This window comes from Mixophyes fleayi, chromosome 3, assembly GCF_038048845.1.
Source record: "Mixophyes fleayi isolate aMixFle1 chromosome 3, aMixFle1.hap1, whole genome shotgun sequence".
NCBI lineage: Eukaryota > Metazoa > Chordata > Amphibia > Anura > Limnodynastidae > Mixophyes > Mixophyes fleayi.
In genome coordinates, this window is record NC_134404.1 from 336,964,421 (window position 1) to 336,981,733 (window position 17,313).

Here is a 17,313-nt window from a genome sequence, read left to right on the forward strand (position 1 = left end):
CGGTCAGTCGGGCGCTACAATCAGATCAGTCTACCTGGTGCTACAATCGGAGCGGTCAGCCGGGCGCTACAATCAGATCAGTCTACCTGGTGCTACAATCGGAGCGGTCAGCCGGGCGCTACAATCGGAATGTTCTACTGGGCTGTGGATTGTGCAGCTTAAACAAAGTATTGTATAAATGTATTGAAAAAAATGTGTGGATTTTAAACAGAAAATGAAGCAGGGTTTGAAGCTCAAGTGTGTAATATAAAATTTAATATAATATACATTCTGGGACTGAATCCTGGACGGAGCTCACAGCTGCCAATATTTTCCCAACGTTTGCAGATATTTTAATATTAGCACTCTCACCACATCTCACTTTGCATTACTTCAGTTTAAATTGTTTTCATAAGGATTTAGGTAGGATTTAACACACTTACATCAGTATTAGAAACACAGATCCATTACTTATCCATCCGTGAGATCCCACCCGAAATCTGCGCTCTCCCAGAGGACGGAGAGCTTTTTTTTTTTGTATTTTACTATATTGCAACTAATTCATATATCTTCTAAAACTTTTATTAAACCTTAGTGATAATGATGTAAGGAAAGCCATCAGTATAAAAGAACATCTCACAATTTGTGGAAGATTTCAGGGTTTCTGGAAGGGATTAAACAGACACCGGAAATGTGTTCCATGAACTCATGTCAAACTAAATCCAGTACTGAGGATTCCTATTCGAAACGGATTCTAAATAGATTATCAGGATTGTGGAAAATTATGATGATTAAACTCCAGGCATCGGAAAGACCAAGTAAACTTTGCGGGTAAAAAAGAAACTTCAGTAGATTATTATCCTGATCCTGTCTGTTAGTTATGTCTCTTACCCATATCTGTGTCTCCACAATCTGCTTTCTGTTATCATAATCATCCCACTCTAACGATATTAATGTCTGCATCACAGAGATATCTAGTGCATCAATGATTATCGATCCAACGTCATTCCCAATGAAGCAAATACGGGGAAAACATTTCAGCAACATTGATGCTTCGCAGTGCATTGTTCTTACACCTGTGTGCAGAGTATATCACCACAGGTACCAATGGTATCAGGTTAATGATTAATGTACACAACACCCATCCAGGAACTGAATGGACCAACCCACAGGCACCAGTTCCAATCTCTGTGTGCAGGACCCAAGGTAATACAACATAGACAACAGCAAAAACACAGCAGTAACAAATGCACACATAAAAGTAATGTCTGCGCCCAAGTACAAAATACACATTAATGCATATGGACCTGTTGGGTTAGAGCGAGTCTTTAGGTCCGTGATGATAGCCTGAAAGTGGGCCCACTGCTTTCTGGGGGGTACTGAATACAAAAAATAAAATGAAATAAACTGGGAACAGGGAAACTGGTCGAAAAGACAAAATGTTAGTGTGTTGCCCATAGCAATCAAGCAGATGTTTGCATCCATTTACCCAACTACAATACAATAAAACGATAAAATCTGGTTGGTTGCTATAGGTAACAACAACTTTTTTTTCCCTTTGCACCGGATTTTAATAAATTATGTCGCCCATATGTCTTTCCTGGGGGCTGATGACAATTTTACATGATGAAAACAAGAACGTGAACTCACTAAATAGTTGTCATCCTGGAAGGCGTAGTGCAGAGTCGTGATCCACTGACTGTCTCCGTTCACCAACACGTCTCTCTCTTCCCGAAAACAGGCCGTCTGCGGGGCAGAAAGATAAAGATCATAAAGACACCCAACATTTAGAATCCCTAAGTGGGAGAATATAAGCCCCGCCCTGAATCAGCCACACCCCGCCCACAAATGGACATATTTGGATAAAACACCACCCACTTTCCTGCTAAGCCGCACCCCTTCTGTGGCCTGCACATCTGGATGTCCCGCCAAACTCCGCCCCACGCAGGCAGGTCAGTCACATAACTTTTACCGTAATTAATAAATTATATATAAGAAAATATACAAGTCTGCAAGTTTCACACATCCCCATAAAATAATCTGCGCCTAGCTTTGCGAGTTCACGTATGTTCTGGAAAATGTATTAGAAATAGCAATAAAGGCACATCAACCTACTCCGGGCTTCTACCTTTATTCGTAGGACCCTTCTATCGTACCAAAGCTATCGCTGTCACCTTGGCCCACAAATACATGCTCGTCCCCATAAAACATTGTGCAATTTCACAAAAGAGCACTTGAGCTACAGTTTTCCACTTCAGCGTTTCATAAGTTATCGGATCTCTGATTACATTCAGTAGACAGAGGAATATTCCGTAATTGTGTACACGTCTAATAATCTATCACTATGTACAACCTCAACATGTCGCTGTACAAACAACAATATTCTGAGATCCGATCCCGTCAAATTACAACGGGTTATTTTGTAGAACACAGAATAGACGAAAGATGAGGTCTGAATGACTAGGATTAGGGCAGAAGACCAGGAGATGTAAAAAATTGTTGTAGGTGTCACTGTGATAGAGTAAGATCAGAAACCTAAAGTGTCATCAAGTTACTTTACTAAAAAGAGCTAAAATAACAACATTAACCACTGTATATGTAAATGTATATTAACAAGATATTTGGATTAAAGGTACTGCGGTCAGAAATAGAGCGAGGATAACTAACAGGATTACCTAGGGGACGTCGGATATCATAACTCCAGAAAGGGTTGGAAAGTTAGTACTAATACTTTCACATTTGGCAAAATAATGGAGCTGGTTGGAACTGAAACTGTTTGTGACAAGACTGTGATCATGGGGGAAACATTTTTCCATGCACATCTAATTCCCCCCTCAATTATACTGAAAAACAATGCCAGCAGAATCACTTATAACCAAGAGAAATCGCTGTGTATTATAAGGAGTAGTGAGCCGCACTACTGGATATTAGACGTGACCTCGCAGTTCCGTGACCTGTATAAAAGTACTCTGCACTTTATATGGACACAGAATTCCTTGGTGGCTACTAATACTCTTATAAATCACTGAACCATTTCCGCAGATCTTCTCTCTGGTCCGTGGCCCGTGAGGGCACCTCTACTATCCCAGGCCAGGCCGGATATTCATGCTGCCACCACCATTTAGTAGGTCAGAGAAAATGTTTTAGTCCAGGCAGATCTCCTTACAGGGCGGTTACATGATTGGTTCATCTACAGAAAGTAGACAGATGAGAACTGAATTATATCATAGGTGTAGGTCTATGACTAAAATCCTTACAATTTACAGTAGAGGGTATATTACCCAGATATTACTGCACATAGTATAAGAATTTGAATGTAGAATATAAACCTGCTCTATCAACAATACACATTTCACACTTATATTTTACAGTTTCCACTGCCTGAGAACTTTCCAGTGATCTGATTGGCCACAGGTCAGTCTGTGAACGTTCTACTGATCGGATTGGCTACAGGTTGATCAGTCTGTGAATGCTCTACTGATCGGATTGGCTACAGGTTGATCAGTCTGTGAATGCTCTACTGATCGGATTGGCTACAAGTTGGTCAGTCTGTGAATGCTCTACTGATCGGATTGGCTGCAGGTTGGTCAGTCTGTGAATGTTCTACTGATCGGATTGGCTACAGGTTGGTCAGGCTGTGAACGTTCTACTGATCTGATTGGCTACAGATTGGTCTAGCATTCATGTTTCAGATGAAATGATATGCACTCCAGGTTATTATAGACGTGGCATTGTGGGTTTTATACATAAATAGGAGCCGCAGAGAAATTGGTACCTGGGTTGATTTAAAATTTCCTTGCTAATGGAATCCAGCTGAGTTCTGCTAGTAAACATCACGAGAAACATGGCCGACACTGTAAGAAAGATGTAACCAGCTGCCAGAGAGCCTGTACACCGAGATACAATGTAGCAGGAAAAGTACAGAACCAGTGGAATCGCTACAGGAACTGGTAACCTCTCCCTGCTCCCATCAACAAGGTTTTTCTTGGCAAGGTCGTCCTGCATCGGTGAGTGAAGAAGATGCGTCTGAAGAAAGTCACATTGGAAATATCGCCAAGATAAACGTGTTTTGTCCAGAAATATGAGCTTGTGGAACGCGGAGGGGGGTGTATAAAACAACCATAGAATATACAGACACACACATGTAATGCAATCAACCTGTTCTCAGAGTCAAAATAGGCAAAACGTTACCCTTTCTTTTAGTTTGTGGGGATGTAGAATATGCACTTTATTTGAAGGCAACTAAGATTATAATCCTGATTTCATCCGAGGTCACAACTCTTCATAAAACAGGAACATATAAAGTAGGATTAGGACAAAGACAAATGGTTTGAAACATCACATATACGTCATCACGCAGCCATGCAGGAGAATCAAGAGTGTTACATGTGCTAAATTCTGACTGCCACAGAATGAGGAACTTTGCAGTAAGCGTTCCTGGAAGATCCATATCTTCCATTCATGAGATTTAACAAGATTGAAGCAGACTGTCCGTAAACTGAATTAATGGTTGTGCAGCTCTGGCTGTAGGAGTAAGTACATGGAAATATGCAGGTCAATAAAGTCTTTCCATTAATTAAAATAATATAGACCCTGCTTATAGCTTTGATTGTTAAAGCCATCAACAACGTGCAATGTAAATGAAGGTAGCATTTACTTGCATCTGACTGGATGGCAACGGCAACCAATCAGAGGTTGTAGCACACTCCAAATTAAGGGACCATGCATTTGTTTACCTGAGAAGGCCAACCAATCAGAGCTTGTAGCACGTTCTGAATAAGGGACCATGCATCTGACTGGCTGAAAAGGCCAACCAATCAGAGCTTAGAGCATGCTCCAAATAAAGGACCATCTTCTGTAGCTAGGAAAAAAACAAAGGGTTTTAAGAATAATCTGGGAAGTATTGTTTTCTTATCTTCCGTATATTCATGTAATGGATGGGTGTCCAAAGACCCAGGGGGGAGGAATGGGGTAGAGCTGCCATTTTTGTGATTACCAATTAATTACCCCAGTCACTAATGCTGCCACAAGGGGCTATTAGGCAGAGCCTTAGTGGTGAGTGCCATAATGTTTTCATCCCCCTCCTCTAATAGATGAGCCCACCGACCAAAACCATTTTGCTGTGACCTGAACCCCTGGTATATCCCCACAAGGAGGAAACGCTGGGAAATGGTCAGCAAAACTATTGTCAGCGCAGATTATTAAAGATATTCCGCTAAACGCGCTTCTTATTGCTCCGATATTCTTACAGTAAATATGTACATAGTAAATAGGAGACCAACAAGAACAAGCTTCCTCTTCCGTGGGAACCGTGTATATATTTATATATATAGTTATATAACACAGAAAGGGGAACTGAGACTTCCCAGCAAACTCACCCAGTTTCCTAAATTCTAACACGTGTAGGTCAGCAGTTCTTACAGGGACATTACACTGAAATGACTGAGCAAAAATAATAGAATGTTGGTCTGAGAAACATATCCTGTCACTTCCCATATGATACGATATATAGAACTCTATATGTTCTGTTTAAGGTATAAGCAAAACGGATGCATGGACTTTAATACAAATTGCATATAAATGAAGGTTCCCCATGAAACACAGAAGTATTATACCATATCAGACACTGAAATAAAGCGGTACGCCCATAGCTAGTCATAGCACTTATGTACATAGGTTACACTACAACTTACACAGGGTTAATAACTTATTTATAGATCCCTCCGCTAGGGATTGCGATGTGGAAAAACCTAAGTGGCATGAAACATGAAAAACTCTATGTAACAAGCGTGAGTGCATGCCTGATTAATGGGTAATGCAGCAAATGATGACTTGTCATACAGTCTTTACTCAGTGGGTGTGGCCACGACCGCTCTTAAAGTGACAGTATCGTCTATGTATGGACTCAATATCCCACCACTGAAATGCTCGCATCGAACGTTCCATTTTTAATAGAATATGAGATGTAAACATGTGCAAGAAGGTGAATGTCCTGTTTCAGCATGAATTACTGCTAAAAGGTCACTATGGGATCCAAATAGGATACATAGAGAAGGAAGTACATAAATATGGGTATTGTTTAGAAGTGGAAAGCCCCCTTTATCTACTAAAACAATTTCTCCTTTAACTACTGACAAATTCTATGCAGAAAATCTATGCAAATAGTTTGTGTGTCTATATACAGCTGTATTTCAAAAAAGGGGAACATGTTTTAGTGGTTACTCAACAAACACTACAAGAGGAGGCGAAGGAGAACCATGAAAGGCCACAACCGAGAAGACATTCGCATTTCGGGAAGGAGACTATTTTAATACCTCTGGAAACAGACATTTTTTCATTCCATTTGCTGCCATGGTGCAGTTTGTTTATCAAATAGTTTTAGGTTATATTCCAGGGAAAGAGTCTGGTTAAATGAAGAGAAAGGAATTGTTCCTTCCGTAAGTCCTTCACGAGGATCGGCAACCTGTGGCTTGCCTGCTACGGTGGAACTACAAGTCCCAGCATACCGCCCCAACCTTGGGGCTAGACTCCCTGTAGAGCCGTGTGTTGCCAGCATTAGCGGCCATTAACCCTTCAACTGCTGGGGAAGGTTGATCTGTGAAAACACGTGACGACAAGAAACAGGTGTAACAGATGGGGAAAGTCACTTCGGTCCTCATTTACATTTGGACACCCGTCAATATTTGTGCTGTGAATATACACATATTGGCTCCCTGCTTCCCAAAGGCTTTTGAGATTCGGAAGAGGGCAAACAAGTTGAGTACAATAAGGGTGAGCTCACACGCCCTAGAGATGTGAACTAATGGGACTCGGACTAAGGCTGGGCACACATTATAGAAAACTTCTCCCCATGTGATATCGTTAACAATTTTACCAACAACTGAAAGTCCCGATCAGCAGTCGATTCCTGTGTACACACTGTACACGTTTTTTTCAGATCTGTGCTCTTCATCTGTCATAACCATCAGCTGAAAAGATGGGGACTCTGCACACTCCAGAGAGATCTATGGACACTGCCGGTCCTGAGTGCTTACACACTACAGAATTGGAACATTATCGTTCCATCGCTGAACAAGATTTTTAGTTTGGTGTAAAACTGAAACGATACGATGAGCTTTGGAACGATAATCGTTCATCGTTGGAGTGTACACACTAATGTGATATTGAGCCAAACGGTCGTTTATCGTGTGATTGGTCCAATAATCGGCTGAAAACCCTGTAGTGTGTACCTAGCCTAAGGCTTCTTAGGAAAGTATCCTATGGTGATGATAAGAAGGACGATGAGGTTAAGGACGATGAGGTTAAGGACGGTGGTGGTGAGGATGATGATTGTGGTGAGGATGATGATTGTGGTGAGGATGATGATGATGAGAATGATGATGATGAGGGTGGTGGATGATGATGAGGGTGGTGGATGATGATGAGGATGGTGGTGATGATGAGGATGGTGGTGATAATGAGGATGGTGGTGATGGTGAGGATGGTGATGATGAGGATGGTGATGATGAGGATGGTGATGATGAGGATGGTGGTGATGATGAGGATGGTGGTGGTGATGGTGGTGGTGGTGATGATGAGGTTGATGATGGTGATGATGATGAGGATGGTGGTGATGATGAGGGTGATGAAAATGATGATGAGGATGGTGGTGAAGATGGTGATGATGAGGATGGTGGTGATGATGAGGATGGTGGTGGTGATGATGAGGATGGTGGTGGTGATGATGAGGATGGTGGTGGTGATTAGGATGGTGGTGGTGATTAGGATGGTGGTGATGATGAGGATGGTGGTGATGATGAGGATGGTGATGATGATGATGAGGTTGATGATGATGATGAGGATGGTGGTGATGATGAGGGTGATAAAAATGATGATGAGGATGGTGGTGAAGATGAGGATGGTGGTGATGATGATGAGGATGGTGGTGAGGATGGTGATGATGATGAGGATGGTGGTGGTGATTAGGATGGTGGTGGTGATTAGGATGGTGGTGGTGATGAGGATGGTGGTGGTGGTGATGAGGATGATGAGGATGATGATGATGAGGATGGTGATGATGGTGGTGGTGATTAGGATGGTGGTGGTGATGAGGATGATGATGATGATGATGGTGATGACACCAGTAGCAGTATCTAGTCCCTTCTGATTGGCTGATTGCATAGTCACCAATCCAGTACCTCATTCATTCATGTTATGTCAAGTCACAGCTGTTTTGGACTACAGCAGGAAAGAAGGTTCCCATTGAAGTTATATAGTGGTGTAGGGGGTGTTTTGTGTTAAATTACAGTTTATATGGCAACTGTGACTTCCTATTTATTAATAACGCTGTCACGACATGATTCCCTCGTGTATATGCACGCCGGACGTACTGTTTGAGTTGGATCTACCTGGAGATATGTTCGACTCAACATAAACATTTCTTATTTGTATGTTCGGGACCATCTCTAAATTAGGCTTTAATGTCCCTAAACCACATCCATAAACCAAGAGAACAGAGAATATGAGACACAGGGGGGGGCGGCTGAATGAGCTGCTGTGTGGTGGGCAATAGACGGCTTCTAATCATGAATCACGCACATCTACGAGTGAGTGTTCATACAGGATATGAAGCACAAAGCCAGAACAGGGGCCCTACTGATTTGACAGGCTGCATCACCGTTATATTTTTGCCACAAAATGTCTACCCCCACTGTGTACATGCAACAGCTGAAATATAAAAACTTCCGCAGAGAATTAAGGTGTGTTTCTGAATTTACTAAGGCAACTGAACTTTGCAAACAAAAAAAATCTACATAAAAATTGCTAAAGCACCTACGGAAAACATTCTCCAACGCGTTCCTCCCCCCAGCCAGTGTCCACGTGGATTGGAATAAACAATCACGCATTGTAATCGTACTGCAAAAGTCTAACGACTCCACCACTTAATTACACCTTACATACCTACAAACCAAAACCAGACTAGTTTGTTTAGAGTTTTGGTTTTTTTAATGTACAATCTGATAGAAATGACCAGATTGCAATATGTGTGTATTAATTGTATGCAGATTGTATAGAACAGAAAAAGTTCCTCCAAAAAAATTGATGTCTACATTAATAATCCTGCCCCCACAGCTTACGATCTAAAGTTCATATCTCCAGTTAACAATAGTACCAGCTGTGCACAATTTAATGTCCATGCAAATCTTATCCTATCACCAGGAAATATCTCAATCTCTGCGTTTTCTGCTAACTGGAAAATATTTGCACTGTACGACCTCAGACTGTGGTCAGAAAAACCACACGTCATGAGAGAATGCAGAACCGTACAGGAATACAATCTTCTGTGCATCCAGCTACAAACGCATGTTCACTTTTATCTCTGGCAATCAGAGGGTTAGATATAAAAAAAGAAAAAAAAAGAAAAAACTAAAAATGTCTTTATTCAGCTAATATATGTCTAAACGGCCTCCCTTCCAAGAATTATAAATAGACATGAGAGCTTTTTTTCCTATTTAAGGCATGTCGCACCCCCCCCCCCCCCACCCCCCTCTTCCCAGGAGCCAGATTCTAGCTTTCGGCAAACGACTCTCTGTTACAAAGCAATATTTTTGCAGTTGCCGTTACCCCAGAGGGGGTGTGATGGAAAGTCTGTCTCTCCGTATTGTGTTACACTACAGAATCTGACCTTCAGCATCCACACCCTAAACAGCTGAATGACAAAAGTGACTTCGTTAAGAGAGAACCCTGCAAGAAGATGATTGCACAGGTCTTAATTGCCTCAACTTGACTTAACACCACCTTATATCTTTACATGTTTAACTATGCTCTTTGATATCTTTGCGCTGTAAGCTATGAATAAAATATTTTCAAAGAGTTATTTAGAAACACACTTAGGGGGGGGGGGGATACTGAGTGAGTGATATGCCAGTGTGCGTAGGATATCTTACGTGAAATCGCTCTGCGCAAAGTCACCGCATGCGCACATGTAGACTTGCGTGATTCTGCCAGTTAGTCCTGTTTGCGCCTGGAGAAGTCAGATGGGAAAGTTCTAACGTAGGCCGAGTACAGTAACGGACTATCCGCGCAATTGCGAACAGATCAGATAGAAATGGCGACTGTAGAAAATACAGACAGTGGGATTCTCCTCACGTAAAAAGAACATTGAGAATTAAAATCTTTTCCTGCTGTATATGATAACCTGAGGTAGTGAAATACTATATAAGATAACCCACATTTGCCTACGCTCCGGTAATGTCCAGAGGAGACTACTGAATTTTGGGGGGAGACCTTCCAGACTCCCGGGAGTGTAGGCCACCCTCTCGGATACCGCTACTCTTTCTTTAGAAGTGGACGGGCCTTGATGGCATGACTAGTGTCATTGGGACCTACGGAGGCAAATCATGGCCTCAAACCTGCTGCACTAAATAAACCATACTTGCAAAAATGGGCAAGATGATTCCCGGGAGGTCCGGGGGTTCAGCTAGAAGAATCGTGTCATTAGCCCCGCCCCCAAAACGGACATCACTACTCTGAACCAATAAAAACAGGGGGCGGTGCCACGATGCTCGGTCCATGGCATCACTAAGCCCCACCCCCTCTGTTTAGTTTACACAGCCGGCCAGGATCAGGGAGAATTGCCTGCTCTCCCGGGAGTCCGGGACAACTCCCAGAAATTCATGAGTCTCCCAGACATTCCGGGAGAGGAGGCAACTATGATATAAACAAATGACAATAACTAATAAATACAGAGAAAAGAAAAACAAATCTCTTCTTGTTTATTCTACAGGACGTCCTGCCGTTTTCTGCAATGCTGAGGCCGTTATAGCGGAGCTTGAATCCTAATTTGAGCAACCACCACAGCACAAAATTGCTGTGTTTGCATCTGCATAACTTTAACGTAGATCGTTAAAATACTTCGCACCAACGGAGGCCAATTTACTAACCCTTTTGCTTAACTTTTGGGCATATGAAACTGAAAAGTCAACCATATGCAACCATGCAGAAAAATACCAGCAAGGATGACAACCAGGTAGCCGACACACGATACAGGAGGAGGAGCATGCTTACACAGCACGGTTAGCCCACAGGTCAGCCCACACACAGATTAATCAACGGTGTTCAGTAATATTTCAATGTTATTCCCCCCTCCCTCGATTATTATTATTAGATTGTGGGAGTTAATGTAATGCAGCTGGGATTCAGAAATTGAAGGACCACTAAACTTAAAATACAAGTTGTCTTGCACAAAATAAATAGTAATAACATTCACAAGTATATATGTAAATGTTTCCATAATTTGAGGTATGTTACAATCAAATTTGCTCTGCAGCGAGCGTAAGCTGTTCTGTTATCAGCCATTTCAGACAGAGAGGGCAACTAAAGAAGTCCTCCAGAGGGATTACTGACAGGAAATGTGGTGTGCAGGAGAAATATCTTACCCCACAATCACAAACACACACCACATTGGTACCACTCCTTTCATTACATAAAACGTCTGTGTGTGATGTTTTTGTTGCATACTTGCCAACTCTCCCTGAATGTCAGGGAGACTCCCTGAAATAGGGGTGATCTCCCTCACTCCCTGAAGACGTGGTTGGCTTCACCATCTGTGGCATGATGACACAATTCAGAAATTGTATTCAATGTCCATGTATTGATGCCTATGGATGTGGCCATTTTCATGGAGACCAAGATTTAATGAAAGACTGACAGGTAAGACAACATGACTTCATAATGGAGACAGAAATGTAAAAGACACTTCCGTCTCTAGAGATTCATTAGCTGCTTTTCTTTAACGCCTAGTTGCCTACTCTCCCAGAATGTCCGGGAGACTCCCGCATTTCTGTGAGACCTCCCGGGCTCCCGGGAGAGCAGAGCAACCTCCCAGTTCTAGTCCCCGCAATAGATTAGTTGCAGGGCGGGGCTTAATGTTGTAATTGGCTAAAATTGCGACAATCGTTTAGGGGGCATGGCCAAAATGATGCGATTCGTCAAGCCCCGCCCCCCGCACGCTTACCTCCACCGGGATCTCCCTAAAGCCAATGAGGAAAAGTTGGCAAGTATGTTTTATTGCATTACTTGGAGTTGGCAGAGAAATTCGCTCCATTGGCGAAGTGCAATGGGGAGGAGCAAGGCGAGTACCAATAAAGTCATAGTACTAAAACCCAAAGACCACCAGCTCTGGGCTGGTACAAAGATGAATTCTCATTTCTGAGGGAGTCCTAAAAACAAACCCCTCGCTACAGCTTTATCATGTATCAATAATCTTACTCTGCAAAATTAAATCTCATTTTTGTTGTTCCTCAAACTGCCCCTGGGCAGTAGTTACAATTCCTCCCCTGGGGATGCGCAATTACGGCTGTCTTGCTCTAGAAGCTCCCTGGCAGGTATCCAGGTCTACCTGCGTGAATCAAGGCTTCCAATGGGACCAATACAGATTCTGGGCTGCACATTAGAAATGGCCTCCTATATATTTTACATGTACATCGGCAATGCCATCGCTAACACACAAAGCAGTTTGAGCTCTCCCGTCTGTATAGATCAGACTGTTGGGCACCATGTCAATCACAGAAAGATAAATGCATCTTTCATTCCCCAATCACATAAATATTTTCATCTCAGATGAACAAACATCCCTTATACTCTAATATGCACACACAGAACTTGTCACATTTCTTTATATACAAAAAGCATCTCTTTAAGATAATAGATTGACATCATTGTTATTTTTCTTTACACTTCTCCAAAATGTATCATCGGGACAATGTACCCAAAGGATCAGCAAATCAGATTGAAGCAGATATTTGCACTGTATAACTGAAGCCAATGTATGCAATTTGAAAGTCCACATTCTAGTGTGAAATACAGTATGTTGTATAGAGAGATGACCGAGAACTATAATGCTATTAGCCAAGTCGGCACACGCGGGTGGATTCCGCCACGCTGGCCGTTTGGTGAGCAGTCCGAGCAGCCAGGATCAAGTCTGGTTTCAGCGGGGCTTGGGTTGGAAGAAGTCTGAGCAAATACTGACCACATATATCAAAATACTCGATGATAATCCAATTAATGTAGATCAAATTATTACTGGGCATTGCGAACAGAGCAATAACGAAGCAATTAGCCGATATCAGCGGCAACATTGCAGCGTTTGCCGATTGCCCCGTTGTCGACGGCAGGAACCAACACAGAGAAAATTCCTGGTACACATCAGTCACCAAATGTCCAGCAGCAACATAATAATGACATTTATTAACACACAACAGGTTTAGCAAAGCACAGAGGTCCCTTTAAATTGATACAATGTCCTTCTAAAACTTCGCAAAACAGCTTTATCTTTGGACAGCCCCATCGCCCCTGCTCACCTCTGCTCTTTTCAGCATCTCCCATTTATTCAGTATTTTCATGGCGAACACTTTACCGGTGTGTTTCAGCTTCACCACGGCGACCTGCGAGGACGGAAAAAGGAGAGTTTAGCGTTAGTAGTTGTGGGATCCAACTGCTCACTAGAGGGTCAGGACAAGAGCCAGACAGCTGTAGTGTCCTTGAATGTACGGCTGGCTCCTGGCATTCAGGTGCATTCCTATAAAATCTCTACCTGTGCCCCACAAGGGAACATTAAACTGAAAACACACACACAGGAATGAACAACATTTACAAAATATATATAACAGTATCGAGCATCTCAGAACAAGAGTCTTCAAATAAGAGCTTAACTAAACAGGGAGGCATTTTCTTCATCCACACTGGACTTTTTGCCAGGAGGCCTACTGAGGAATAATGCCCCTTTTAGAGACTACCGTGTCTGATAACCGAGAACACAAACTTGTATCAAATATCATCATCACCATTTATTTATATAGCACCACTAATTCCACAGCGCTGTACAGAGAACTCACTCACATCAGTCCCTGCCCCATCGGAGCTTACAGTCTAAATTCCCTAACATACACACACACACACACACACACAGACAGACTAGGGTCAATTTTGATAGCAGCCAATCAACCTACCAGTATGTTTTTGGAGTTTGGGAGGAAACCGGAGCACCCAGAGGAAACCCACGCAAACACGAGGAGAACTACAAACTCCACACAGATAAGGCCATGGTTGGGAATTGAACTCATGACCCCAGTGCTGTGAGGCAGAAGTGCTAACCACTAAGCCACCGTGCTGTATTTTTCAAATTCTACTGGTACTGAACTTTTACATTATGTGTATATCTTAAGAATGGTACACGCTACAGATTTTTCACCCAATTATTGTGGCAATCACACGATAAACTAGCGTTAGGTCCAATATCGCAGTAGTGTGTACACTCCAACAATCAGGTTTTATAGTAACAAAGCACATGGTATCGTTTCATTAGATTTTTTTAGCCATACAATTTTGAGCAAATTCTGCAGTGTGTATGCACACACAACCAACAATGTCCATAGATCTCAATGATGGAACGATGTTCTTCCAATCCTGCAGTGTGTAATCACTCAGGACCGGCAGTGTCCATAGATCTCTATGCAGTGTGCAGAGTCACCACCTTTTCAGCAGATGGTTATGACAGATGAAGAGCACAGATCTGAAGGAAAATCGTGTGAAACGTGTACAGTGTGTACACAGGAATCGGCTGCTGATCGGGACTTTCAGTCGGTGGTAAAATCGTTCAAGATATGGCATGGGGAGAAGTTTTCTGTAGTGTGTACCCAGACTCATATGGTACCAAATAAACTGGATGAGTACAGGATAAATATTTTGTGGGCCGAACCAATTTTCATTAATATGTAAATAGGCAGAAGCAAGCAGTCATTAGATACTAGTGAGTCAATAGGCTAAACGTTAGTCCAAACCAAAAACATCTGCCTCCATTTTGTTTAGGTGAATTGTAAATTTAGATTTTAATATGAAGCCTTGTTACCTCCTCCCCCACAAATAGTAAAATTGTCCCATCTGCTTCTCTCCTATCTTTAGGTACGTTACTTGTCCCATGCTTTTATTTACTTTAAAAGAACTTGTCCGTCATGTTGCAGGATAAAACACTTTATCGAGCACTATAGTCTTCAGTAGAAGCAAATGACTTTTCTCGGAAAAAGGAAGTGGGTCTCAAAATATTTTCCACTAATAACATTCTCTCCTTCATTCCGTACAGATCAGCCGTGTTCCAACATTCCTGCAGCTAGAGATAGAAATACTTGTGGACCGGACCACAATAAAATATCAAAATAAGCCAATAAAGGCTCTCAGGGAAGCTGGGAGCCGCAAATTAAAAGTCGCAGGGCCACATCCTACCCTCTGGCAGCTAGAAGGGTAACCCTACCCCCCAATAGCATTCAGTGTAAGTCATGAGACTTTGCTCTCTCTAATATCTTGTCTGAGACGGACCCTCCGTATCAACTATTACAGCATATTTGTGTTCATTAGTGACTTCCAGAAGGGTTGAGTCAGTGGTTTCGTATTAAAAAAAAAAGTAAAAATAATACCCTATACATATCTTGCCAGGTGGAAACATGAGTCAAAACTGTTGTTAAAGTGCATATAGGGTTAAAGATATGATTAGATATTTTAAATGCACATGATTATTAATATGATAGACTGCAGTAAATCAGGGTGGAGGCTGAGGTGAAGGGGGAGGATGAGATATCCCGTGCAATTAAAACATGAAATAAATTGCTGATGCTGCGTTACATGGGAGACGGAGTCTATATTTAAGTTACATTCCAAACATAAAAGTCCCTAAGGAAACTCTTCCTAAAGCCAGACGAGGCCGATCCTGCAGCTCACCCTGAGGACTAGGACACAGAACTCATTTTATGCAAATATGGGCGGCCCAAATGAATAGATCTGGCTATCAGACACTGAATTCATAAAGGGGGCTTCACTAATGACAGAAGTCCCAAATACCCACCTCTATACTAGTCAGAAAATTGTGTTCCAGGCTTCTCCTCACACTATAGGAATTAAAGCGAGGTCAAATGCCGTCCGCATCCTGCTTCTGGTTCACTCATCAAATGCCATCCTCATCCTGCTTCTGGTTCACTCATCAAATACCATCCCTTCTGCTTCTGGTTCACTCATCAAATGCCATCCTCATCCTGCTTCTAGTTCACTCATCAAATACCATCCCTTCTGCTTCTGGTTCACTCATCAAATGCCATCCTCATCCTGCTTCTAGTTCACTCATCAAATACCATCCCTCCTGCTTCTGGTTCACTCATCAAATGCCATCCTCATCCTGCTTCTAGTTCACTCATCAAATGCCATCCGCATCCTGCTTCTAGTTCACTCATCAAATGCCATCCGCATCCTGCTTCTAGTTCACTCATCAAATGCCATCCGCATCCTGCTTCTAGTTCACTCATCAAATGCATTCCGCATCCTGCTTCTGGTTCACTCATCAAATGCCATCCTCATCCTGCTTCTCATTCACTCATCAAATGTCATCCTCATCCTGCTTCTGGTTCACTCATCAAATGCCATCCTCATCCTGCTTCTCATTCACTCATCAAATGTCATCCTCATCCTGCTTCTGGTTCACTCATCAAATACCATCCCTCCTGCTTCTGGTTCACTCATCAAATGTCACCCATATCCTGCTTCTGGTTCACTCATCAAATGCCATCCGCATCCTGCTTCTAGTTCACTCATCAAATGCCATCCGCATCCTGCTTCTAGTTCACTCATCAAATGCCATCCGCATCCTGCTTCTAGTTCACTCATCAAATGCCATCCGCATCCTGCTTCTGGTTCACTCATCAAATACCATCCCTCCTGCTTCTGGTTCACTCATCAAATGTCACCCATATCCTGCTTCTGGTTCACTCATCAAATGCCATCCTCATCCTACTTCTAGTTCACACAACAAATGCCATCCGTATCCTGCTTCTAGTTCACTCATCAAATGCCATCCGCATCCTGCTTCTAGTTCACTCATCAAATGCCATCCACATCATGTTTCTATAGTTCACTAATCAAATGTCATCCACATCCTGCTCCTGGTTCACTCATCAAATGCCATCTTCATGCTGCTTCAGACAAGCAGATAAAGTACAAACAGCACTTGTAAGTTTTTCATATAAAATCATAAGGCAGCAGAAATTAAGTTACTTTTTTCATGTTATTATCAAATGTTAGATAAAGAGGCCCCTTTTAATTCAATTTCATATGGACAAACTATAACAAACTTAGTTAAACACTTACTTAAAAACTCCTCGTGATATCGGTTTCTGTAAGTGAAAGTGATAAACGGGTCATACACATTGACACAGTTCTAACATCTCAGCTTTTGTTGACTGGGGGGGATTATCTCATGTCAAGATGGGGAGAAGTGTGTTGTATTCATCAATAATGTAAATGCTTCAGATTGTC

At 42.3% G+C, this 17,313-nt stretch overlaps 1 protein-coding gene across 5 annotated transcripts in view; it reads right to left on the bottom strand.

The window, feature by feature from the left end:
- The window catches only part of CDC42BPA (CDC42 binding protein kinase alpha), a 149,993-nt gene that overhangs the window by 79,606 nt on the left and 53,074 nt on the right, over window positions 1-17,313 (bottom strand). For all 5 annotated transcript variants that reach the window (XM_075204355.1, XM_075204356.1, XM_075204354.1 and 2 more), the window contains exons 3-4: window positions 13,320-13,403; window positions 1,630-1,725 (exon numbers count right to left, since the gene is read on the bottom strand). In XM_075204355.1, coding sequence (XP_075060456.1) covers window positions 1,630-1,725; window positions 13,320-13,403 — 180 coding nt within the window. The remainder of the gene's footprint in view (window positions 1-1,629; window positions 1,726-13,319; window positions 13,404-17,313) is intronic.